The sequence below is a fragment of the Doryrhamphus excisus genome, chromosome 12, assembly GCF_030265055.1.
Source record: "Doryrhamphus excisus isolate RoL2022-K1 chromosome 12, RoL_Dexc_1.0, whole genome shotgun sequence".
In the NCBI taxonomy this organism is placed as follows: Eukaryota; Metazoa; Chordata; class Actinopteri; order Syngnathiformes; family Syngnathidae; genus Doryrhamphus; species Doryrhamphus excisus.
In genome coordinates, this window is record NC_080477.1 from 18,517,040 (window position 1) to 18,544,009 (window position 26,970).

General features: G+C 39.5%; 1 protein-coding gene across 3 annotated transcripts in view; it reads right to left on the minus strand.

The window, feature by feature from the left end:
* The window catches only part of LOC131139142 (SH2 domain-containing adapter protein F-like), a 113,729-nt gene that overhangs the window by 64,574 nt on the left and 22,185 nt on the right, over positions 1–26,970 (minus strand). For all 3 annotated transcript variants that reach the window (XM_058088446.1, XM_058088447.1, XM_058088448.1), the window contains exon 2: positions 19,704–19,836. In XM_058088446.1, the coding sequence (XP_057944429.1) occupies positions 19,704–19,836 (133 nt within the window). The remainder of the gene's footprint in view (positions 1–19,703; positions 19,837–26,970) is intronic.

Below are 26,970 nucleotides of genomic sequence, written 5' to 3' on the forward strand. Positions count from 1 at the left end.
TCCACCCTTGGGAATACGATTATATATTCATTCGGATTGGCACTTTTCATTCGGAATGAGGTGTATACAAAGGTTAGATTCTTTCCGTTTGAGCAAATAAACCAAATGGAATTGGAATATTTGGTTCCATGTATACGTGGCTATTGACAGTCCCTGTTGACTGCCAAAATTTGCTACATTTTATAGTTGATTTTATTCTGCTAAATATTACTTAAAGGACTCCCTCGCAGTATCGAGTTGACTTTTCAGAGTCTCCACTCTTTATCACAAATCACTAGCCTCTGTAATTGACCTGTTGTCTGGTGAGAACAACACAAATACACTCTTTCTCTGCCACAAGTGCTTATCCCTAATGAGCTCTGAGGCCTGATAATGATATTAAGGCTTGCAGAGAATGACAAAGCAGTGACCAAAAAAAACCCCAAACAAACATGAAACAGATGTCCTTATGTTGCCACTAGTCATTAGCACAAGCACAAAGCTGATGGACACGTCTGGCTAATGAAAAGCATGTGCGGTACGTGCACTTGCTCCACACGGTATTCCACTAAAACGCTCCACATGTACAATTGATTCATTGTGTCATGTGTCATGCTGTTGGTTGAGTCTCACTACAACATGAACAAGAATTTGAGCTCCATCCATGGTGTTAGCATTAGGACAGTGGTGGGCAAACTACGGCCCGGGGGCCACATGTGGTCCACCGAGCGTTTGAATGTGGCCCGTAAGCTGCTTTCAAAGTATTTCAACTTTTAACATACAAACTGGCAACATGACCTGCAAGTTGGATGTCTAATTTAGTAAAAAAAAATAACAAAACTGTAAAATTAAGTGTTCCTGAAAAAGGAACATAAGAACATACAACTGATAGTATAATACTTTTTACAGATAAAATTATATAAAATTATAAAATAAAATTATATATATTAAATTACAAAAAAATAATATATAAATATAGATTATATTATTTTCATTATTATTACTATTACTATTTTTATTTATATTTTTATTTTTATTTTTATATATAATACATTATATATTGTATATTATTATATTATTATATTATTATATTATTATATTATTATATTATTATATTATTATATTATTATATTATTATATTATTATATTATTATATTATTATTTTATTATATTATTATTTTATTATATTATTATATTATATAGTAACTGTTCCATTTGTTCACTTCCTGCTTTCCTAATACAATTTAAGTTTTTTACATTTTTTAATTGTAATTTTAATTTTAATCCTTGTATTATTATATTATTATATTATTATATTATTATATTATTATATTATTATATTATTATATTATTATATTATTATATTATTATATTATTATATTATTATATTAAATATATATTAAATTACAAATAATTCAAGGACAATTATAAGCATAAAATAGTGTGTGTGTTAAATATATGTTCTTTTTGTTAACTCAATGCGGCCCACGAGTCAAAATATTTGCTCACCCCTGCATTAGGACAAGAGCAGCATTGAAACAGGAGTTCAGAACATTCAGACATACTTGATTTGCTGTCATTTAAACCTTTATCTTAAAGTCTTATTCAAAGTCGGTTTCAGCTGTTTCATTACAACTAATGGAGTGAGGTTCCCCAGCAAAGAGAAAATTGTTTGTTTTCAGCGACAGGACTTCTTTTCCATGTTACTCATATTAATTTTACTTTGTAGCATGTATCAGCTGCAGTTCTTAATTAGTTTGCATTTAATTTCTGAAGAGGTTTAGCGTTGAACTTCAGGTTCATTTACAAAGATTGTGATAACAGTCAAGCTTTTGGGACAACGTATTGAACTATATGACTATATGTGCTTGCGGGTGAAACATAATGAATAATTCCATGATCATTCTTATGAGTAACTAAAACGCCGACCTTCGCCATCACCTAGTAACATAATCTCAGTCTATTTTTAGCACAGCAGCTTACCGCTTTGAGTGTTTCACAGGAAGTGTTGCCAAGATCATAAAAAAGAAGAAACCCTCGGAATTATTAGAGGTTGTGTAAGCGCATTTAGAGATGACTGTGCCATGTTAACTTGTGTTGAATGAATGAATGAATGAATGAGAGGAACATGACGTGCCGGTTAAACAAGGACAAAACCACAAATTATTAATGCTGGCAGCAGACATGTTTTCTGAATGACAGGAGCGGTGATGCAAACATCCGACCTGGCTTGAATAGTTTTTTGTTTTTGTTTTTTTAAGCAGGGTATCCGATTTCAGAGAGGGTAACGAATATGTAACCAGAAGTAATTTTTGGCAGCTTCATCTGTTCCATTATAAACTCCAGATCACTGAGCTGGTTCTGCGCTAAATCAAAGGTCACTGAAAATGGGCTTGCTGGTAAGCTCCATTGACCCACTCAGAGGAGCCAGACTCTGGGCTCCTGTCTAGCCGAGGCCTCCTTAATCACCACAAAGTCAATACAGAGCACAAGTCAATTATCCATGGAAGGAGGAGGGGGGTGTGGGCGCTCGGAGGTTCCCCTATTCGGACCGCCAATCTTTCTGACAGCCAAATCATATGCACCTTATTGGATTGGACGACCTTTTTCCTTCTTATTTTTCAACATTAATAATTCACTCTATCCATTTCCACATCCCATCTTTCTCTGTGCCACAGGGAGCGAGACCACACAGCTGGTGCAACACATCTGGTGAGAAAATGCAATGCTGGAATGGAAATGAATTCTCACTGGTGATAACATTCCTGCGTCAACAATTTCCATCTTGTCCTGTCAATCTCCCGAGTGGGGATGCAGTGGCAGGGAAAAAAAAAAAATCACCAATAGTCTTGACGATACTTTCCAACTTTTTCAAGAAAACATTGAATATAAATATAATTTACGGATTAGACAAACGACCCTATTATATAAAGTGCAACATTTAATGATAACAATCTATTAATCCCTTTTTTTATCTTAAGTGATCCTTTTATTGGAGCCAGCCTAAGGCAAGAATCATGCTGTGTAATCACTGTCTTGATATGCCACACCTGTGAGGTGAATGGATTATCAGCTCATGAAAGATGGCAGCCATTGCTATCAACGTAGGCCTTTACGTGATGTAAGCATAAGCTGTTTCATTACAACTAATGGAGTGAGGTTCCCCAGCAAAGAGAAAATTGTTTGTTTTCAGCAACAATACTTCTTTTTACATGTTACTTATATTAATTCACTTTGTAGCATGTATCAGCTGCAGTTCTTAATTAGTTTGCATTTAATTTCTGAAGAGGTTTAGCGCTGAACTTCAGGTTATGCTGCTTTGTTTATAAACCCACGAACCTCCGTCCCCCTGGTATTTTGGTTACTTGTCGGAATACAGGAACTGCAGATAAGCCTGGACATCTGTATGTTTTGGTTTAGGATATTTTATTTCATCAGCTTATTTTGAAGGAAAGGAAAGGAAGGGTGCTTTTTTTGCAGCTGCGCTGTAATAAGACCCGCTTACTTGTAGGAATACAGGAACTGCAGATAAGCCCGGACATCTGTATGTTTTGGTTTAGGATATTTTATTTCATCAGCTTATTTTGACCACTGTTCATATTAGGTAAAAAGCATCAATAAAGTGCATTTAAAAGACATAAGTATTTTACAAACTTTTGACGTCTAAGGTTACAGGCAGCTAAACGGAGCTGCAGCAACCACCTGGCCCAACGATGACTTTGCTGCCTAAACGGGCTGCGGTCAAAGTCAAGTCATCATTATGTATACATATCGTTATAAATGATGATCTATTATGTAGTATATGCCTCCGACATACACAATTCATACATTGATCAATGTTTGTAAACGGAGTGGCATTCCCCAGCCTGGCTATGTTAGCGCAGAGAGTGGGTATGTTCAGGTACAGGATTTATTTTATATGCGACTCAAATTATTATACAATTTTCCCACATACGTATAAGCTGCAGGGTGTATTTAATTTGTGACAAGGTTTAGCTCTGAACCTCTTGCTATGATGTCTTTGTGAGTGTTTAACAAGTGACATTTAGAGGATTATTAGAATACAAATTTGACTAAATTGGGATAAAGACTTAACTGTGACAAAACATCAAAAAATATTTTTTCATAATACAGCAATATATAACCCAAAGTTGCTTTATTGCTGATGCAATACTCCGTTCACTTTACTCCACCGTCTGAGCTGTTCACTTTCATCTTTTTCTCCTCCACACGCGCCCCGCATCTCGCCACCTATCCCTCCTCGTCCCCCATCCCCATTTTGTCCCTGCCGGCGGTATCGCGCTGGTAATGAAGAGACTCGGTTCCCTGTGAGCTGCCGGCCTTACCTAATGAGGGTCTCTCAGCCACAACACGGCATATCGAATTAACAGACTGCGTCATCCTATTACAACCAGAAACCACCCGCCAGCCAGCCAGCCGCCCCCCTCATCCCCCCGCCCCGTCACAGTGGGGCCAGTGCCTCACCTCAACGCACCAGCAATCCCATTCCGTGATTGATGACTGATAAGATGTGACAGAAGCAAAGACAGTAAAGCTCGAGGCGGATAGGGAGGAAAACAGCCATGAGAACAAGCTTGGGGGGGGGGGAAATTAAAGATGTCCATACTTTTTTTTCTGCAATGAGTAATTATCCTCTTGATGGAATAAGTAATGAAGGGAAAAGGTCACACAGAGCTGCTATCAAGAGGCTTATATTCATCGCTAAACATGTAGAATATGCATAAGAATAGGCATGCAGATAATTCAAGCTATCACATTCCAAAATATTACATTGATTACGCTATCTGAATATGATTTAAGTTTCACAGGATTCGCCAAAGTCTTTTGCTCGATGGCGATGGACACGGAAGGTATTTGCTCAATTTTGCTAGCTAAAGATAAAAGCAAGAACATAGTCTCACAAATAAAACTGATACTTATATACACACCAACACAAAAAAAGAGGACTAACGTGACATCTGACAGTTAAGGTGGAAACATTGAGTACGCATATGACAGCTTTGGTTTCCAACAAAGAAAATGACGCGTGCAAAGGAAAGATGTCTTGATGCTACAGCGAACAAACGAAAGGAGAAACACCATGAAAGCGGTTCAAGCAACGTCAGTGGCGAAAGCTGATTGGTCCAGGACTCCAGCCTCAAGACTCCAGTCTCGAGTGTATAAAAGGCCGGGCAGGGAAAGGAAGCTGTGCTTTTTTGCAACTGCGCTGTAATAAGACCCGCTTACTTGTAGGAATACAGGAACTGCAGATAAGCCTGGACGTTTGTATTACGTATTGTTGTCAGAAATAAATAATCTGGTTCTCATTCTATAATTTGGTTCTTTAAGATTCCCTTATCGCGGCACGGCGGTCGAGTGGTGAGCGCGCAGACCTCACAGCTAGGAGACCAGGGTTCAATTCCACCCTCGGCAATCTCTGTGTGGAGTTTGCATGTTCTCCCCGTGCATGCGTGGGTTTTCTCAGGGTACTCCGGTTTCCTCCCACATTCCAAAAACATGCTAGGTATGAATGTGAGTGTGAATGGTTGTTTGTCTATGCGTGCCCTGTGATTGGCTGGCGACCAGTCCAGGGTGTACCCCGCCTCTCGCCCGAGGACGGCTGGGATGGGCTCCAGCCCCCCCGTGACCCTCGTGAGGAGAAGCGGTAGAAAATGAATGAATGAAGATTCCCTTATCCTCTATTCGAAACCCACTTACAACACCGAATTGGGAATTGTGCCACCTTGAATGAACACTCCATTGCTTGGATGTAGTTATACGGAGGAATGTATACCGCAATCATGCGCCTGTCTAATTGGTTCTTGAGCGTCGTGAAGACGCACTCGACTTGCTCTGATAAGGTTGTAATCTTGCGTCTTTTACGACGTCGGTTTACTGTTCTAATTAATTTGTTGCCTTAAGTTCATTCAACTTGGAGTCCCAATTTACATTCGGCTAATACAACAATCAATTACTGAGAACCGGTTTAGACATGTATACAGGCACAGAAAAAGGAAAAGGGTAAATGTTTAAATCAGGCAATAATAATGGCTGGATTGCACTAGGAGGAGAGATTATGGCGTGTGCCTTTTGCCAGCGAAGGTCATCCTTGGGTAAATGTCACAAATAAATTGGCTCCCAGAGAGGGCACAAGAGAGAGGAAAAAGCAGGGGTTACCTTATATAAGACAACAAAGCTCCTATAAACAGCTTAGTGCATAGTCTATCACAGTGAAAACAGCAATCCCAGACTGCTGCCTCCGGGGTGGAATGATGGAAAGCGAGCGGCGAGGCAAACATGCAGACGTACACAGGAGAAGGAAAGGAAAGTATATCTAATGTGACCCTGAGAGGAAAAATGGCAAGTGAGGATTGGGTGAATACAAGTGGAAGAAATGATAAGAGTAGAGGAAATGTTAGCAAAATGCTGGAGAGGCTGACAATAGAATGAAGAGAATAGACAGAACAGCAAGCAATGGAATGACGGGGGAAAAAAAATGGCTTCATTAAGCTCCATGTCAACAGGTTTTCTTTTTTTTTTGGTTACATTACTCAATGCTGCAGTACCGCTTCAAAGCACACTACCCACCCACGCGCTTCACAAAATCACACAGGTACAGTATCTTAGCGGTGTCTGTGACAGTGAGATATCTATTTCCAGACATCATGTTAAAAACTAAAAACGTCTGATTCCCATCTTTCTGTCTTGTTTTCTAGTGATGTGTCTCAAATATACATATACAATAATAATAACAACATAACCATAGTAATAATCATCAAAACAACGACATGAGCTACTGTTGCAGCCGTAGCCTAGCAAAAATTCAACTCCGAAAACTAAATGCGACTTCCTGTCCACACGTCCATAACACATTTATTGCAACACACACAAGTACAAGTTTTATTTATGTCTTAAATGTCTTATTTTGTCTGATTATAGCTACTATATTGGGTAATATGAGTGTAAAGGTGACTATAGGGGTGCTATTTTATGTCTTGAGGGTTCTAATTATGTACAAACTTCTTTACAACTTCCTGTCCACGCGTCCAGAACACATTTATTGCAACACTCACACAAGTACAAGTTTAATTTATGTCTTAAATGTCTTATTTTGTCTGATTATAGCTACTATATTGGGTAATATGAGTGTAAAGGTGACTATAGGGGTGCTATTTTATGTCTTGAGGGTTCTAATAATGTACAAACTTCTTTACAACTTCCTGTCCTGTTCCTACTCACACAGGTACAAGTTTTATTTATGTCTTATTTTGTCTGATTATAGCTACTATATTGGGTAATATGAGTGTAAATGTGACTATAGGGGTGTTATTTTATGTCTTGAGGGTTCTACTAATGTACAAACATTTTTACAACTTCCTGTCCACACGCCCACAAGTTTTATTTATGTCTTAAATGTCTAATTTTGTCTGATTATAGCTACTATATTGGGTAATATGAGTGTAAAGGTGGGGTGTGGAGGGTATAGGGGTGTTATTTTATGTCTTGAGGGTTCTAATAATGTACAAACTTCTTTACAACTTCCTGTCCACACGTCCTCAACACATTTATTGCAACACTCACACAAGTACAAGTTTTATTTATGTCTTAAATGTCAAATTTTGTCTGATTAAAGCTACTATATTGGGGAATGTGAGTACAAAGGTAACTATAGGGGTGTTATTTTATGTCTTGAGGGTTCTAATAATGTACAAATCTGTCAGTGAACCTGTAGAAACTGCTTTACAATTCTTTACAACTTCCTGTCCACACGCCCACAACACATTTATTGCAACACTTACACAAGTACAAGTTTTATTTATGTCTTAAATGTCTTATTTTGTCTGATTATAGCTACTATATTGGGTAATATGGGTGTAAAGGTGACTATAGGGGTGTTATTTTATGTCTCGAGGGTTCTTATAATGTACAAACCTGTCAGTAAACTTGTACAAACTTCTTTACAACTTCCTGTCCACACAGTCAGAACACATTTATTGCAACACACATAAGTACAAGTTTTATTTATGTCTTAAATGTCAAATTTTGTCTGATTATAGCTACTATACTGGGTAATATGAGCGTAAAGGTGACTATAGGGGTGCTATTTTATGTCTTGAGGGTTCTAATAATGTACAAACTTCTTTACAACTTCCTGTCCACACGCCCATAACACGTTTAATGCAACACTCACACAAGTACAAGTTTTATTTATGTCTTAAATGTCTAATTTTGTCTGATTAAAGCTACTATATTGGGTAATATGAGTGTAAAGGTGACTATAGGGGTGCTATTTTATGTCTTGAGGGTTCTAATAATGTACAAACCTGTCAGTGAACTTGAAGCTGTATGGATAGAGCTGCGACGATGAATCACTTAATCAGGTCGACTACTATACAACCCAATTGTTGAACACAAACACACAAACACAAATAAACACAACAGCACTGTTCTAGCAGCAAGACGAGGAAGAAACTTGCAATCTGGCCAGCACGTTCCTCCTCCTGTGTTAGCCTGTGCCAAGCCAAGGATGGATAGAATGACCACTCTCCATGCCTTACAGCCCACAAAGGGGAGGGGGGGGGTGAGATTGGGCAGCCACTTTGGCACAGGTCACGGTGGTTAGAGTCATTCATTTTACAAGGCAAGATTAATGATACCATTATTCCACGTCTGGATTCGCGAGGATTCATTTAGCTACGACATACCCTCGCCACGCAGATAGGACGTTTACACAGCTGTTGTGCTCAAACATACGTGCATTCCTGCAGGTCATTGGATATGTCAAGTATCCATTTACCCTCAAGTGCCCACAAGTCGGAGCTTGTGTCTTGCTTACAGGCTGGTACTTGACGGAGGTTATTGTTACCAGCGGGAAAAAAAGAGGAAAAGAGAGAGGACACACTTATTATCAGTGTAAGACACAGATGGCTGCCACTAATGGCATTGGAAGCCAAAGTGTGGAACTGTGCTTACACTACAGTTAAGAGAGGGCTTTGGATCTGTTGGCAGTGTCAAGATACTTGTCAAAGATCCTCTATACTGAGAGGAGCATTCTGCTCACACTTGTCGACGATATACTGTAAGACAGAAGGACTTTTAAGAAACCGTTTTTTGGGTTTTTTTTTTTTTAACAAAAATTGAAAAAAAAGGTAGCCAAAGATCCTTGTTTATGACGACAAGTGCCAACAGGCGCGCGCTACTGTTTTAAGAATCTACCGCAAAAAGTGAAAGATCCTCTATATAGACAAGAGCATTCTGCTCGTCAACGATATACTGTAAGTCAGAAGGGCTTTAAAGAAATTTTTTTTGTTGTTGTTTTTTTAAAGAAAAAAAATGAAAAAAAGGTAGTCAAAGATCCTTGTTTATGACAACAGGCACGCTCTACCGTTTTAAGGATCTACTGCAAAAACACAAGTCAAAGATCCTCTATATAGACAGTAGCATTCTGCTCACACTAGTCAACGATATACTGTAAAAAAAAAACAAAACAAACAAAAAAAAACGATATACTGTAAGTCAGAAGGACTTTAAAAAAAAAAAAATTTTGTTGTTTTTTTTAAAGAAAAAAAATGAAAAAAAAGGTAGCCAAAGATCCTTGTTTATGACGACAAGTGCACTCTACTGTTTTAAGGATCTACTGCAAAAACGCAAGTCAAAGATCCTCTATATAGACAGTAGCATTCTGCTCACACTCGTCAACGATATACTATAAAAAAACAAAAAAAACAAAAAAAAACTGTATACTGTAAGTCAGAAGGACTTTAAAGAAAGCATTTTTTTTGTTGCTGTTTTTTTAAAGAAAAAAAATGAAAAAAAAGGTAGCCAAAGATCCTTGTTTATGACGACAAGTGCACTCTACTGTTTTAAGAATCTACTGCAAAAAAGTCAAAGATCCTCTATATCAGAGGTAGGGAACCTATGGCTCGGGAGCCAGGTAGGGCTCTTTTGATGACTGTATCTGGCTCTGAAGCATTTACCACAATAAAAATGTATGTTTGCTAACATTTTAAAGTAAACATCACAGAAATCACTGTTAAAAATAATATTAAAAATCCAAACTTTCTTATGCATTTTAATTCGTCCATCTATTTTCTACTGCAATATGGCCGACTATATCCATCTTTCTTGATGATATTTTCCAGGTCAAACACCAAAACTTGATTATTACTGGGTAATGCGGTAGTCTACCCTTTTTGAGATGTCAAAAAAAACATAAACTTTCCTCCTTTAGTCAAATAGTCACCTAGCTAAAGCTGCAGAACCAAGCCTTTTGATGAAGATGGCCAAAAGAATGAAATACGTGTACTGAATACGGTTCAAAACCATGCAGCAGCAGAAGTTGCATTAATGGCAGCAAGTATTTGATTTATTGTTGGACACTGCGCTGGTCAAGAAAGTGTGCTGGCCACACCCCATTGGCGTGGGGTAGTGTGCCTGGTCTACGTAATTAGAGCCCATTATATCTAAAACTGTTGGTCTTACATAAAAATGCACACATTTTATTGCATTCAATGTTTAAAAAATGTATATGGCTCTCACAGATACACATTTTAAAATATCTGGCCTTCATGGCTCTCTTAGCCAAAAAGGTTCCCGACCCCTGCTCTATATAGACAGTAGCATTCTGCTCACACTGGTCAACGATATACTGTAAAAAAAAACAAAAAAAACGATATACTGCAAGTCAGAAGGACTTTTAAGAAACCGTTTTTTGTTGTTGTTTTTTTTTTTTTTTAAGAAAAAAGATGATAAAAAAAGGTAGCCAAAGATCCTTGTTTATGACGACAGGCGCGCTCTACTGTTTTAAGAATCTACCGCAAAAATGCAAAAACATGCTAGGTTAATTAGCGACTCCAAATTGTCCATAGGTATGAATGTGAGTGTGAATGGTTGTTTGTCTATATATGTGCCCTGTGATTGGCTGGCCACCAGTCCAGGGTGTACCCCGCCTCTCGCCCGAAGACAGCTGGGATAGGCTCCAGCACCTCTCACCACCCTCTCTATGTGAAAGGTCTGCTGTTTTTAAAGACTTACTGCAAAAATGCTAGTCAAAGAGCCTCTATATGATAGGAGAGAAAGTGAAAGTGAAGGGCAGAGTGACATCAATGGGATAGAATCAGATTGTAGTAAATATATATGCATGCTTTAAGAATAATAATTAGTATTAGGTTGAAAAATACCCACAAATCCTCATTCCAAAAACTTAAAATACAACACTAATAAAACAAAATATATATCGAGACTAGAAGGACAAACTGTGCAACATCAAAAACAGAAGGACAATGTTAATTATTTACTTACTTACTAGCTGAGGCAGTTTATAACCATTTAATGAGCTTTGGATCATCTATGAATATTATGCTCAGATGGCTTTTTAGTAATACATTATAATTACTATTATAGACAACCACAAAAACCCAAAACAAAACACAGCGACGCTGAAACAACTCCCGAAAGCGCTACTGTTAGTACATGCCTCTGGATATTGCTCAAGTTACACCTCAGAGACATCACAAACGAGGGGAGTTAGAGGCCAAAAAAAAAAAATAAATACGCCGCCACCTGTGTACCCTCCATCGCCTCGGGTGAGCTTTCACTCTTACAAGGAGTTGGAAAGCAGTCAGCACATCGTGTATTCATTATTTGCTCCAAAATGTCTGCTGTTTCCGCAGCTGCCGTAATACAAATGGCTTCCTGCTGTCTGCCTCTGCTGCCAATTTCTGTTCACCATCGGCGAGGATGTTTGTGGTTGGTTTCTGTCAGCTGGATGTGGCGCTTCAAACCACCTGGTGTAGTTTCGGAAAAACTTCACATTCCTGAGCTGCTGATATTCCTGCCATTGGAGGCTTAGTGGAACACTTGTCAGTAATTGAAAGAAGTATAAGTCCATTACTAACAATGACTCCACATGATGCTCCACATCATCTGGAGTGTGCCAGCACCAGAGGACGTTTCCCAGCAGATGACACACTAGAACCTCTACAATGAGTCAACCAGGGGCGGAAAACTTGAAAGTGTTTTATCCTGGATGATGACTCCCTTATCTTCCGAAAATTACTTCAAAAATGGTCATAAATAAAGTATGGCAAAACCGAAAACCGCACTATTTTAACACATCCAGGAGTGCACTTTTGTATTTAGGAATCTGATGTAAATGTCTTGTGAAAGATCCTTTGTATGACAGGAGCGCTCTAAAAAAATGCTAGTCAGCAAGTCTCTAAATGACATGTTGTTTTTAAGCATTAACTGCAAATATGCTAATCAAAGATGTTCTATAAGTCCGGAGCATACCTCTGGATATAAGGATCTACTGGAAGAAAAAAAATATTCTTATCAAAAAAACTCCATATGACAGAGGACTATGCTGTATCTACACTGCAAAAAGTCAAATATCAAATCAATTGTTATTTTGATGTAAAACAACACTTTTTGTGTTGTTTATGTTGATATAATGTTGATATAATAAAGACAGCTGGGATAGGCACCAGCACCCCACATGACCCTTGTGAGGATAAGCGGTAGAAAATGAATGTTATGCTTGAAATGTACCTTTTCATTTTTAGTTGGGAACTGATATTTTACTGAAACCTAACCAATGTTCTGATTACTAAAGAACAGAAAAAGACTTTTTTCCTTTCATCGCAAAAAGCAAAATAATTGTGAAAGTTATGCGGGCTGCACGGCGGTGGAGTGGTTAGCGTGCAGACCTCACAGCTAGGAGACCCGAGTTCAATCCCACCCTAGGCCATCTCTGTGTGGATGCATGGGTTTTCTCCGGATACTCTGGTTTCCTCCCACATTCCAAAAACATGCTAGGTTAATTGGCGACTCCAAATTGTCCATAGGTATGAATGTGAGTGTGAATGGTTGTTTGTCCATATGTGCCCTCTGATTGGCTGGGGTAGGCTCCAGCATCCCCCGTGACCCTTGTGAGGATGATAACCAGTATAAAATGAATGAATGAATGAAAGTTATGCTTCAAATGTATCTTTTCATTTTTAGTTGGTAACTGATATTTTCCTGAAACCTACCAATGTTCTACTGCTGATTACTAAAGAATGGAAAAATGCTTTTTTTCCTTTGTTTATATAGCCATAGAACACAATATTCTATGTGCCTTGAAAAATCAGACGGCACTGATGGAGACAGTTGGGATAGGCTCTAGCAGCCCCCGCGACCCTTGTGAGGGTAAGCGGTAGAAAATGAATGAATGAATGAATGAAAGTTATGCTTGAAATGTATCTTTTCATTTTTAGTTGGGAACTGATATTTTCCTGAAACCTACCAATGTTCTGATTACTAAAGAATGGAAAAATACTTTTTCTTTGTTTATATAGACATAGAACACAATATTCTATGTGCCTTGAAAAATCAGACAAAAGCATGTAAAATGGACGGTACTGACGAAGTTGTTTTTTGAAACATGGATGGGATTGAATGAGTTCACCAAGATCCTCTATACAGGTATGTCACAAGACCTCTGCTGTCTGTAAGGACCTCCTACAAATATCCCAAACTCTATTGGACAGGAGCATTCCGCTGTTTATCGTGGTTTGTTGCACAAATGCTACCCCAAATATCAAAAGCCAAACATATTCTGTATAAAATAAACATCATCGTCAAAGATCGTCTATATGAAAGGAGCGCTTTGCTGTAACGTTACTCCCAAGGTTTGAACTGAACACGCAGTCCAGTCTGATACCATTAACAGGCCTAACTGAATGGTCCAGCCTTACAGTAAAAAAAAGAGGCAATATTGACATAGCAGGTAGTAAAGTGACCGCCGGCTGAAATATTTCACGCTACAGGTGCTACCTTCTTCTGACACCCTCCCTTGCAAAAACCTCATACATGCATTGACAAACTACAACTGGGGGAGAGCTCATTCATTCATTCATTCATGCAAGCTGTTTGCACAACAGGCCCCTGCTCCACTGTGGGAAAACTCACACTTTTTTTTTGGTTGTGCTTGCTTGCTTGCTTGCCTGACTGACTGACTAACCGGGGAGTATGAAGGGCGTGAGTGTGTGTGTTCATTGAGAAATGCCTTGACGTACATTCACTGCCCCGCACATACTAGCTCCGCCCCTTGTACTTGTCAGTGTAACAAGTCTCGACAGCTTCAACAATGTCTGGCGGAACAGAGTACATAGAAGCAAAATAAGGCAACAAGGTATATAAACATAATACGCACCACTTCCTGCTTCCATGTTTAATTTTATTCCTGTATTAAATCACTTACAAATAAAGGACCTAATTTTTCAAAGACGCTTTTGCGTAATTTAAACGGCAATGAAACATAACCTCTGTGGGAGGCAACCGACAACCCAAAAATGGCGTGTCTTCCGGCAGCTCCACCTGTGGTTATTTAGCTGCTGAGCTATTCCAGGAATGAACCCTGCTGACAGCTGAAGGTGTGTTTGTGTGTCACCGTAAAGGCAACAGTGTGTACTTGCATGCCGAAAAAGACTGAAATAATGACTGAGGTTATGCGGGGAATGTGCCATGGGCTTAGTACATGTACATGAAAAGTATAAATGTAGTAGACGACCACAATGTAACTGCTATGTTTGTATACAGTGAGTATATCCGTCACAATTCACCTTATTTTTCATCTTTGATGGGACAATACTCGATATATAATTTGGAGTACTCAAGTGTGTACAGATGTGCCAACATCAGTGAAAAAGCATGGTATCTATATCAGCTGATATCTGTAAATACTAAAACTGTAAATATTATTTGATTTCAGACTTCTAAATGCAAATGTTTTAGAATTTCCTAAGTCATCCATGAAAGCAGACCCATAACGTTTGTGTTTTAGCCTCTTTTGTGATATATTGCAGACCAAACTACTAACGGTTTGTACTGTTCGGAGTACTGTTTTTAGGTTCATATTTATTGGGCCTAACCCATAATCAACTGTTAATCAAAACAAGTTAGAAAACCAGTACTTTGCCCTGGCGATCAGACTGCTCAGTGCCAAATAAGACTCTACCTGCCCACACGCACACGCAAAACTTTAAATTCATTCATTCATTTTCTACCGCTTTTTCCTCACGAGGGTCGCAAGGGGGGTGCTGGAGCCTATCGCAGCTGTCTTTGGGCGAGAGGCGGGGTACACCCTGGACTGGTCGCCAGCCAATCACAGGGCACATATAGACAAACAACCATTCACACTCACATTCATACCTATGGACAATTTGGAGTCACCAATTAACCTAGCATGTTTTTGGAATGTGTGAGGAAACCGGAGAGAACATGTAAACTCCACACAGAGATGGAATTGAACCCTGGTCTCCTAGCTGTGAGGCCTGCGCGCTAACCAACCGTCCGCCGTGCAGCAAAAGAGAATTCAACCACTGTACAATAAAACTAAAATAAAGTAAAACTTTAGCCTATCCTAGCTGTCTTCGGGCGAGAGGCGGGGTACACCCTGGACTGGTGGCCAGCCAATCACAGGGCACATATAGACAAACAACCATTCACACTCACATTCATACCTATGGACAATTTGGAGTCGCCAAATAACCTAGCATGTTTTTTTGGAATGTGGGAGGAAAACGGGATTCCCGGATAAAACCCACGCATGAACGGGGAGAACATGCAAACCCCACACAGAGATGACCAAAGGTGGAATTGAACCCTGGTCTACTAGCTGTGAGGTCTGCGCGCTAACCACTAGACCGTCATGCCGCCCAAAACTTTAAATGATTGTTATTTATTCTAAATTATTTGTACAAATTACTGTTTACGCTGTACATTGTTCATATTTGATGTCACCTATTTATTCTCCATATTATTATTTATTATTTATTATTATACGAGAGCCAGGCAACGACATTTTGTTGGCAATATCACTGCTGTGTTATTGTGCAATGACAATAAAAAAAGTCTAGTCTTGCTACGACTACAAACCATACATATGGTGTATAAAGACACACACCTTTATTTCACACTGAACCAAAGCATCAGCTGACAGGGAGACGCAACGTCTGACATGAGCGGCACCGAGCGAACATGCATTTGTATACAGCAGCAAATGTACAGACAGACCGGGAGGGTGTGGACGCCTTCGTGTTACTTCAGGTGCTGCAGTAAATTGCGGAACAGCAGCTCAGGAGGAGGCAAGGCTGGCTTTTCGAGGGTTAAGAAAGTCATGACATGCCCCTCCAGCGGGGCCCATAAATCAGCCCCACTCAGGCTTCGCCGAAAGATAACTCCCGAGAGAGAGGCAACGTTGTGGAATGTGCAACAGTCAAGGTGCATGCCAACACGGCAGCAGGAGTGCCAGTGGCGCATCTCTCGCCGCCGGCCTCGAATGCCTCACCGCCCTGTTTTGGAGACTATGTTTGTGTATTTAGAGTTGTGTAATGAAGGAGTCATAATAATTTCATGTAAATATGCCGACGAAACCTTTTGATTTCTTTTAAAGACAAGTCAATCACACGCTCTTCAATAAATTAACAAGTCAAGATAGTTGAGTCCACTTTGAGGGGATTTATAGATGTGGGAAAAAAGCAAGAGGCGGCTTGTAAAGTGACAGCCGTGTTGTTAACACTGCAGGTTATCTAAAATATCCATCTTGTTTGGCGTGTAAGAGGATAGAAGGAAAAGCTTTGATTGGAGTTTTAAATAAGTCGTCTTCAGGTTAGTATTCATTCATTCATTCATTTTCTGACGCTTATCCTCACGAGGGTCGCGGAGGTGCTGGAGCCTATCCCAGCTGTCTTCAGGCGAGAGGCCGGGTACACTCTGGACTTGTTGCCAGCCAATCACAGGGCACATATAGACAAACAACCATTCACACTCACATTCATACCTATGGACAATTTGGAGTCGCCAATTAACCTAGCATGTTTTTGGAATGTGGGAGGAAACCGGAGTACCCGGAGAAAACCTATATATATATAAACAATATATAAACAAAGAAAAAAGTATTTTTCCATTCTTTAGTAATCAGCAGTAGAACGTTGGTAGGTTTCAGGAAAATATTAGTTCCCAACTAAAAACGAAAAGATACATTTCAAGCATAACTTTCATTCATTCATTTTCTACCGCTTATCATCCTCACAAGGGTCGCGGGGGGTGCTGGAGCCTATCCCAGCTGTCTTCAGACGAGAGGCGGGGTACACCCTGGACTTGTTGCCAGCCAATCACAGGGCACATATAGACAAACAACCATTCACACTCACATTCATACCTATGGACAATTTGGAGTCGCCAATTAACCTAGCATGTTTTTGGAATGTGGGAGGAAACCGGAGTAGGTTAATATTCATCTTCCTTAAAGGTCTCTTATTATTTGTTGACTTTTTAAGGAAAACGTTTTTGACAACTATAAATCTGTGGGTACGTTGACGTTAACCTAGCGGATGAAACTACCAATGTTGGTGCATTTTTTTAAACTGTATCGTATATTTTTCTGTTTTTAATAAATAAGTTTTTTTTTTTTTTTTTGGAAAACCTGATGCACCCCAGCCTTGCCCAGACCCTAGCTCCAGTGGCCGCCAGGTAAATCGAGTTTGAGACCCCTGAACTAGAGTAAACATGCAATGAATACTACTTGTGTGTGGATATAGCAAAAAAATAAATAAAAAATGTGCGTGATGCCACACAAACTCTGTTGCTCTCTGACATATCTTCTTTACAGCAGCTCGGAGTAGGGCGATAAATCTTAGTTTTTTTTTGGCGGAGGCAGTGACTGGGCCAGGGTCAAACTAGTAAGACAGATGAAAACAAGAGATTCTCTGGAGGCCTTCTGAGAGGAAAATTGCAAAGCAGCCACAGGGACATTAATGTCCGGCTTTTGTGGGCATGAGGCGAGCTGTATATCTGTGTTTTTTTTTTTTTGGTTTTTTTTTGGAGGGGGTGGAATTATGTGGAGGAAGCCGAACTGCGCAACAGTGACACTTTTCCTGGAAAACAGCTGCCATGTTTTAGCATCATTTTCATAATATCATCCAAACTCGTGCATATTTGCTGCCCTTTGTCACCGCTCGCCGCAGGATGAATGTGCACTGTGACAAAGCAGTGTGGAAAATGTGGTGCAGTTAGCTGTTAGTACACAGCTACTGTGGTCTCAGGAGACAAGAAAATGTCTTCCAGGAAATCCCAGCCTGTGGATGCATACTTCAGAAAAAAAAAAAAGAAGCCTTTTCAAGAAGTCACTCTTATTGACCTTCTCGCTCAAGTTTTTTTTTGGCTGCAAATCGTTTTTGAGGTGGATATAATATCATTCCTGGCAAGTCAGTGCCTTTGAAAATGTTTCCAAATCCTTGATGACACACATTTTGTTTCCACTCTGCTGCACCTGTCATGTTAAAGCAGCACTGGGCCATCAGAGGGATTCCCAGCTTGGGAGCGTGTGGGGAAGAAAAGACATACTGCAGGAAAAACTACACCATATGTACCATCCAGTCACAGTATATCATAAAAAAAACAAGTTGCTGGGAAGTAACTTGAAGAAAACTTTCTATATCTTCTAGAACAGGGGTCACAAACATGCGTCCCGCGGGCCAAATGTGGCCCGCAGGACACTAGTTTGAGGCCCCCGTCTTGATATGAAAATTTAATATTAGTGCGGCCCACGCAAGTTTGATATGGATGCTGTATGGTATCATGTACCCAGAAAAAATTATTACGTTTGATTCATGTTCATGTTAAAGGTTAAATAACTGTTAATAGTTATCCTCCCTATCCGTGTGGAAGTGGTAAGTTTTTGGCTATTTAAGTTTAAAGGAAATAACTTGAAGGCTACCGTTTAGGTCGCTAGCTCTCTAGTTTGCAAGTTAGCATGTGTCAGAAGACCCTGCAGTTGCGCAATATGTTGTAAATAAAAAGAGTATAAATGTGAGTCGTGTTTTGTCATGTCTACAGGGCTCTAATAATGCTTTGTTCATTTTAATCTGAAAAAAATAATTTGTCTACCCACCAACTATATGTGGTTTCTTAAGTTTTTATGACTTGCCGTTTATTTATTATTATTATATTTATTTATTACTGATTCATTGATTTTTTTATTCTCGATTTGTTTATTTATTTTTCATCTTATTTTGTGTAGAAAAATAAAAATTAAGATATTTGAGAACAGTGGAATGTTTTATCAGAGCTTTTCTTGTAGAAAATCATAACAAAAGCAAAGTTTATTAATTTTTCTGTTTTTAATAAATGCGTTTTTTTATTTTTATTTTTTTTTGGAAAACCTGATGCGGCCCAGCCCAGTTTGAGACCCTTGTTCTAGAATCTGCACCTATTTCCGAAATGCTCTGTTTTTATTTATTCCGTCCACGGTCCGCCTCCAGCCACTCCCGCTCCACTGTGATTGGTCTGTACATGTAACAATTGCTTGTCCAGCTTGTACACAGGCATGCCCACATAAGTCTGGCTCGCTATGACATCACAGTCAAGTCACAGTGTTAAAAAAAAAAAAAAAATTCTCAGAAACAAAGCATTCAAAGCCATCCCAAACTCACTTCCAAATGTGAAAAACCTAATAATCTGAATCTTTGGCATCCTTTAACACGAAAATACAAAACCGTAACAACATTTCGAGGTCAATGCAGATCGATGTATGATGTTGATGTAGCAACTCTGTACACCATGAGAATCCCAATGAAAATGTGTACCCATAATAGTCTGGCCTAACCTGTTTGAATGTAATGTGATTGATATTTGGACACTTTGCACCAACAAAAAGGGACAAAAATACATCATCCATCTACCTGCCATCATCTTCTGGGCCTCATACGGCTCCATGTAGCCGTCGTTCTCCGTCGTTACTTTCTCCGTGGTGGTCTGCATTCCGCCGGCCTGCTCAGCGTCAAAAGGGTCGGCGTAGTCTTCCAAGATAATGAGCTGCAGGGAACGTGTGACAAGGAAAAAAAAAAAAAAAAGTGAATTCACAGGGAAGGGAAATTCATTTTTCTGCTCTGTTAAACACGACAATGCCAGAAGGTGCCGGGAGAGTCACAATGACAGATAAGGTGTCCCCCGGACAGCGCCGAGTGATATCTGCAGAGGCAGACCAAGGCAAAAGATGAAGTCATACATACATCGGACAACCACGGTTTCTCAGTTTTGGGTTTCCAGCACGCTCTCTGCATCTGCTGGCCTGGCCTAATTATAAGACAGTGACAAGCCTACTTTTCAAAAGTGGCTGGACTTTCTTAGGACAAACAATTTGGCAGATTTATACCCAACGGGCAGCCAGCCAGGACTAATTGCAGCCTTGCTCTTTTATGCGGTGCATTTTGTACAAGTAGGCGGCAATTAGGTGGACATCCTGAGACCCAGGAATACAACCCAAAAACTTCAGGGAACAGAGTGTACGTCTATAGTGCCTTCGGGGGTGTATTTGCATCCTTGAAATATTTGCTTTTTCCACCAGGATGGAGCATTTTAATGTAAATAGGAGGCTTATCCTTTTAAAGAAACTCAAGTTCCACTGGAGCCATCTGTCCACTTGGACAGTAGATCTAATAGAGGTGTGAGCAAAGAAGTCTGCTGTTAGAAAACCTTCTCTGTTGAATACGTACGGTGGCACTTGAATTAATGAATGAAAGTTATGCTTGAAATGTATCTTTTCATTTTTAGTTGGGAACTTATATTTTCCTGAAACCTACCAATGTTCTACTGCTGATTACTAAAGAATGGAAAAATACTTTTTTCTTTGTTTATATAGCCATAAAACATTGGTAGGTTTCAGGAAAATATCAGTTCCCAACTAAAAATGGGATAGGCTCTAGCAACCCCCGCGACCCTTATGAGGATAAGCAGTAGAAAATGAATGAATGAATGAATGAAAGTTATGCTTGAAATGTATCTTTTCATTTTTAGTTGGGAACTGATATTTTCCTCAAACCTACCAATGTTCTACTGCTGATTACTAAAGAATGGAAAAATACTTTTTTTTCTTTGTTTATATAGCCATAGCACATTGGTAGGTTTCAGGAAAATATCAGTTGCCAACTAAAAATGGGATAGGCTCTAGCAGCCCCCGCGACCCTTGTGAGGATAAGCGGTAGAAAATGAATGAATGAATGAATGAAAGCTATGCTTCAAATGTATCTTTTCATTTTTAGTTGGGAACTGATATTTTCCTGAAACCTACCAATGTTCTACTGCTGACTATTAAAGAATGGAAAAATACTTTTTTTCTTTGTTTATATAGCCATAGAACATTGTTAGGTTTCAGGAAAATATCAGTTCCCAACTAAAAATGGGATAGGCTCTAGCAGCCCCCGCGACCCTTGTGAGGATAAGCAGTAGAAAATGAATGAATGAATGAATGAAAGTTATGCTTGAAATTATCTTTTTATTTTTAGTTGGGAACTGATATTTTCCTGAAACCTACCAATGTTCTACTGCTGATTACTAAAGAATGGAAAAATACTTTTTTTCTTTGTTTATATAGCCATAGAACATTGGTAGGTTTCAGGAAAATATCAGTTCCCAACTAAAAATGGGATAGGCTCTAGCAGCCCCTGCGACCCTTGTGAGGATAAGCAGTAGAAAATGAATGAATGAATGAATGAAAGTTATGCTTGAAATTATCTTTTTATTTTTAGTTGGGAACTGATATTTTCCTGAAACCTAACACTGTTCTACTGCTGATTACTAAAGAATGGAAAAATACTTTTTTTCTTTGTTTATATAGCCATAGAACATTGGTAGGTTTCAGGAAAATATCAGTTCCCAACTAAAAATGGGATAGGCTCTAGCAGCCCCTGCGACCCTTGTGAGGATAAGCAGTAGAAAATGAATGAATGAATGAATGAAAGTTATGCTTGAAATGTATCTTTTCATTTTTAGTTGGGAACTGATATTTTCCTGAAACCTACCAATGTTCTACTGCTGATTACTAAAGAACGGAAAAAAAACTTTTTTTCTTCGTTTATATAGCCATAGAACACAATATTCTATATGCCTTGAATTGCAGCCTTGCTCTTTTATGCGGTGCGTTTTGTACAAGTAGGTACAATTAGGTGGACATCCTGAGACCCAGGAATACAACCTTCAGGGAACAGAGTGTACGTCTATAGTGCCTTCAGGGGTGTATTTGCATCCTTGAAATATTTGCTTTTTCCACCAGGATGGAGCATTTTAATGTAAATAGGAGGCTTATCCTTTTAAAGGAACTCAAGTTCCACTGGAGCCATCTGTCCTCTTGGACATTAGATCTAATAGAGGTGTGAGCGGAGGAGTATGGGCCTGCTGTTAGAAATTCTCTCTGTTGAATACGTACGGTGGCACACTTTAACAAACTGTGAAAAAACGTCAATAGTTCAGACAACAAATTTGGAGCAAATTAACATTTCTTAGAAAACATGGTGTGTTGACTAATCAATCAAACAGCTGTGAACACTCAGACATAGTGATGGTAGCAGATGAAAATGACAAGTTTTTACACCAAGTCAGTCTGCATGGATACATATTTGTATGTGTCCTTCATCGGGAGTGGCACATGTGACGCAGAACATTCCTTAGTGACCTTAAACCGAGGCATCCACAGTACCAAATGGAGAACCGTTACACCCCTGCCGTTGACACTTGGGACTATTTCAACCAGTCAGAGGTCAATGAATGTCCATTTACGTTACGTTAATCAAGTAGTTGCCCCCAAGCTACACCATGCATCGATTAGTTGCAAATTATTTATTGTACATTATAAACAACCTCACAGCTAGGAGACCAGGGTTCAATTCCACTCTCGGTTATCTCTGTGTGGAGTTTGCATGTTCTCCTCGGGCATGCGTGGGTTTTCTCCGGGTACTCTAGTTTCCTCCCACATTCCAAAAACATGCTAGGTTAATTAGCGACTCCAAATTGTCCATAGGTACGAATGTGAGTGTGAATGGTTGTTTGTCTATATGTGCCCTGTGATTGGCTGGCAACCAGTCCAGGGTGTACCCCGCCTCTCGCCTGAAGACAGCTGGGATAGGCTCCAGCACCCCTGCGACCCTCGTGAGAATAAGCGGTAGAAAATGAATGAATAAATGAATGATTTGGTTGAGCTGGTTTCATAATTATACCTCTTCAGTGTTAAGTTGGTGTGTGATGAGTTTAGTGTTCTTTGTAAGAACACTAACACATTCCAAAAACATGCTAGGTTAATTAGCGACTCCAAATTGTCCATAGGTATGAGTGTGAGTGTGAATGGTTGTTTGTCAGCTGGGATAGGCTGCAGCACCCCCGCGACCCTCGTGAGGAAAAGCAGTAAAAAATGAATGAATGAACATTACAAACATAAGAAGACTGGAGTTCCTTTCAGTGTGAGTTCTGCATGGCGTTCCACAATGTGTCAATGTTCAGGCTTATTTTAGAGTGAAAACTAAATGTGACAGAAAAAGCAGCAGGGCTGAAATGCACGCTGTAGGCTACACAGCTGTCTGACACCATTTACAGCACCAATCAATCGCATCAACCACTGAAAAAAACCCTGCCTTATGACATCGCCACTGATGCCCACTCATTAGGACGTGACTCCAACTCCTGACCTTCACCGTCGTCAAAGTCTTAACAGCTTAAATCATGTCAAAGCTTGTAAAACAGGAGAAAGGCATTAATATATTGCTCCAATCAGCCAAATGCTTATACATCAACCTGAGGGTTGCATGTAACTGTGCACGCCTGGCACCACGCTTGATGAGTCATCACTGGCACCAGGAAATAATTTAGCCTAAATACAAACAAACACATCACTCATCTCGTGGAGGTGAAAGGAGGTCCTGTATGCTAAGACAACAATCAGGCATAGTCTTTGCCATTGGCAGAAACACACACACACACACACACCCTTATCCTGCCTCAAGGAAGCAAACATAATGTACTGATATAACATTGGGATTTCACACCAGCTGGGAAAGTACCAACATTTTAGAGCTGAATGGCACACCACTATCAGATCTACTGCAATGTATTACAATAAGCAATAAATAAATATTTGAGAAAAAAAATACACAATCAATTCATTCCTATATCACCGCCGGTCCGAACGACAGGGTTCTTATCAATGAATTAGGTTCTTAACCACGGGCCTCAAACATGCGGCCCGCGGGCCAAATGTGGCCCGCAGGACACTACTTTGAGGCCCCCGCCTTGATATGAAAGTTTAATGTTAGTGCGGCCAGCGCAAGTTTGATATGGATGCTGTATGGTATCATGTACCCAGAAAAAATTATTACGTTTGATTAATGTTCATGTTAAAGGTTAAATAACTGTTAATAGTTATCCTCCCTATCCGTGTGGAAGTGGTAAGTTTTTGGCTATTTAAGTTTAAAAGGAAATAACTTGAAGGCTACCGTTTAGGTCGCTAGCTGTCTAGTTTGCGAGTTAGCATGTGTCTCAAGACCGTGCTGTTGCGCAATATGTTGTAAATAAAAGAGTATGAATGTGACTATAGTCGTGTTTTGTCATGTCTACAGGGCTCTAATAATGCTTTGTTAATTTTAAATTTGAAAAAAAATAATTTGTCTACCCATCAACTATATGTGGTTTCTTAAGTTTTTATTATTTTGCCGTTTTATTATTATATTTATTTATTTATTTATTACTGATTGATTTTCTGTATTCTTGATTTGTTTATTTATTTTTCATCTTATTTTGTGTAGAAAAATGAAAAGTAAGATATTTGAGAACAGTGGAATGTTTTATCAGAGCTTTTCTTATTTTTTGTTTTTTGTTTTTTTGTTTTTAATAAATGCGTTTTTTGTTTTTTTTTTGGAAAACCTGATGACCCTAGCTCCAGTGGTCCCCAAGTAAATTGAGTTTGAGACCCCTGTTCTTACCTGATTGGAATTGTACCACTATGAATTTAACTGAGCTGCACCACTTGCTGAAAAAAACATGTTTATCGTGTTTGTGAAGCAAAAGTTCACTCGGAATCGTGTGTAAGCTGATTAATTCCACTCTGCCATACGTGTAGACAAGGCATAAATAGTGAATGAAGGACTGCTGATGAATTTCATAGCAGCTGCTACTGTGTGTTAAATCCTTCTATCATCCATGTTCCCCTTTTCCATCTGTTTTGGGAAAAATAACTAGGCCTTGTTCTGCCGCAGCATAATTATGGGTTCCTCAAATGTTATGCTTCTGTGAGTTTCAACTCCAGTACAAACACGGGCCTGGTTTGTTTTTGAGCCACAAAAAAAATACATAAGTTTCTCTGACAAATCGAGGTAAAAAAAAAAAAAAAAAACACCACATAAATTAGCTATGCATTATAAGCAATGAAGCCCAAGCAAACATTGCAGAACATATAGTACTGCCAACCACAGTTTGATTATCATCTGCTAACTGGTCCCACGTCAGATCCAACCATCAGTAATGGCAACATGAGCCAAACCCCAGCTCTCATAGAGTCACTGCAAACACAGCCCAGACCCAAGAATAAGTACGCCTCACTATGAAAACATAATGAATCACATCAATTCCCATACAAATGTGGTCGGCGTACTTCAATGGAGCCGTTCAAGGTTGGAGGCCGTCGCCCACAAACACCCAAAGTGCTGCAATCCGTCTCCTTGTTGGCATAACATTACGTTGCCTCATATTTTCATACTTTGAATATATATTATATCATGCGACTTGTGTAGAAACCTGTTCAAACAGCAATTAAAACGTTAGCAAATTTAGCAAGATGGTTCGATTCCTGCTTCCTCCATCCCGGTTACTGCTACCTTTGATCGCATAACAGCTACTCATCAACCCTCAATACGATGGTAGAGTGGAGAGCATTTCAACATGTGTTGTGTTCTACACCCTTGTGGTGTATTAGACCAATCGATTTGTGCTGTTTTATGTCCTGTTATTGTATTTACTAATGCTACCAGTAGATGGTGTTGCATACTCATGTTGAAGACCCGCATATTAAAAGGCAACCAGAGCATACATTAGCATATCAAATATAGACCTACAACAGTCCTTATTGGCTGACGGAGAACCCGCCCATTGTGTCTTCCTGATTGGCTGTACATCATTTTCTCCTTTGTGCCGTTGCTAGTAAGCTACGTTAGTAAAGATTTTTATGTTGTAATATTAACAGTGGTTATCTTATTTTTACACTTGAAAAAGTGAAAATATTGATTAGGACATTGCCTGCATAGTTAGAGGTTTTAACTGCAACTGTTTTTAAATTGGGCGGCACGGCGGTCTAGTGGTTAGCGCGCAGACCTCACAGCTAGGAGACCAGGGTTCAATTCCAATTCAACTCGGCCATCTCTGTGTGGAATTTGCATGTTCTCCCCGTGCATGCATGGGTTTTCTCCGGTTCCCTCCCAAATTCCGAAAACATGCTAGGTTAATTGGCGACTCCAAATTGTCCATAGGTATGAATGTGAGTGTGAATGGTTGTTTGTCTATATGTGCCCTGTGATTGGCTGGCCACCAGTACCCCGCCTCTCGCCCGAAGACAGCTGGGATAGGCTCCAGCACCCCCGCGACCCTTGTGAGGAAAAGCGGTAGAAAATGAATGAATGAATGAATGAATTTTAAATTTGAATAAATCTTCTCGGAATTAGTACCTCCACTGTAACTTCATATCAGGAAGTGATTTGGTTACCGCTCAACTAAAAGAACGGTATCGAAACACTTCTAATGTTCTGACTTATGGATCTCCACCAGCCGCAGGATGTTTGAGCATGCTTCAGGAAATAACAGCATCATTTAATGAGTTATGGGTGGAGCAGCTTCAAAAGCATGACATCATCCTCCGTCTTTCCTGTTGACATTGCGTTGGACAAACGAAGCGAGATGATGAAAACCACAGCCTTCCCCCTAAATCATATTGCAGATTTGATGCTATAATCTCAAAAGCTGCAATATTTGAAAGGGGGGAGTACCGCTAAATGCATTCCCGAGCGATCAGAATTGGGTTTGACTTTGACACAGTCTAACAGGCCTGCTGATATTTAGAGAGCAAATCAGGAATTTGAAATCAGCCGCGGCAGCTGAGGCAGTAATTTGAAAGGTCCAGAGCAATTTGATTCAATA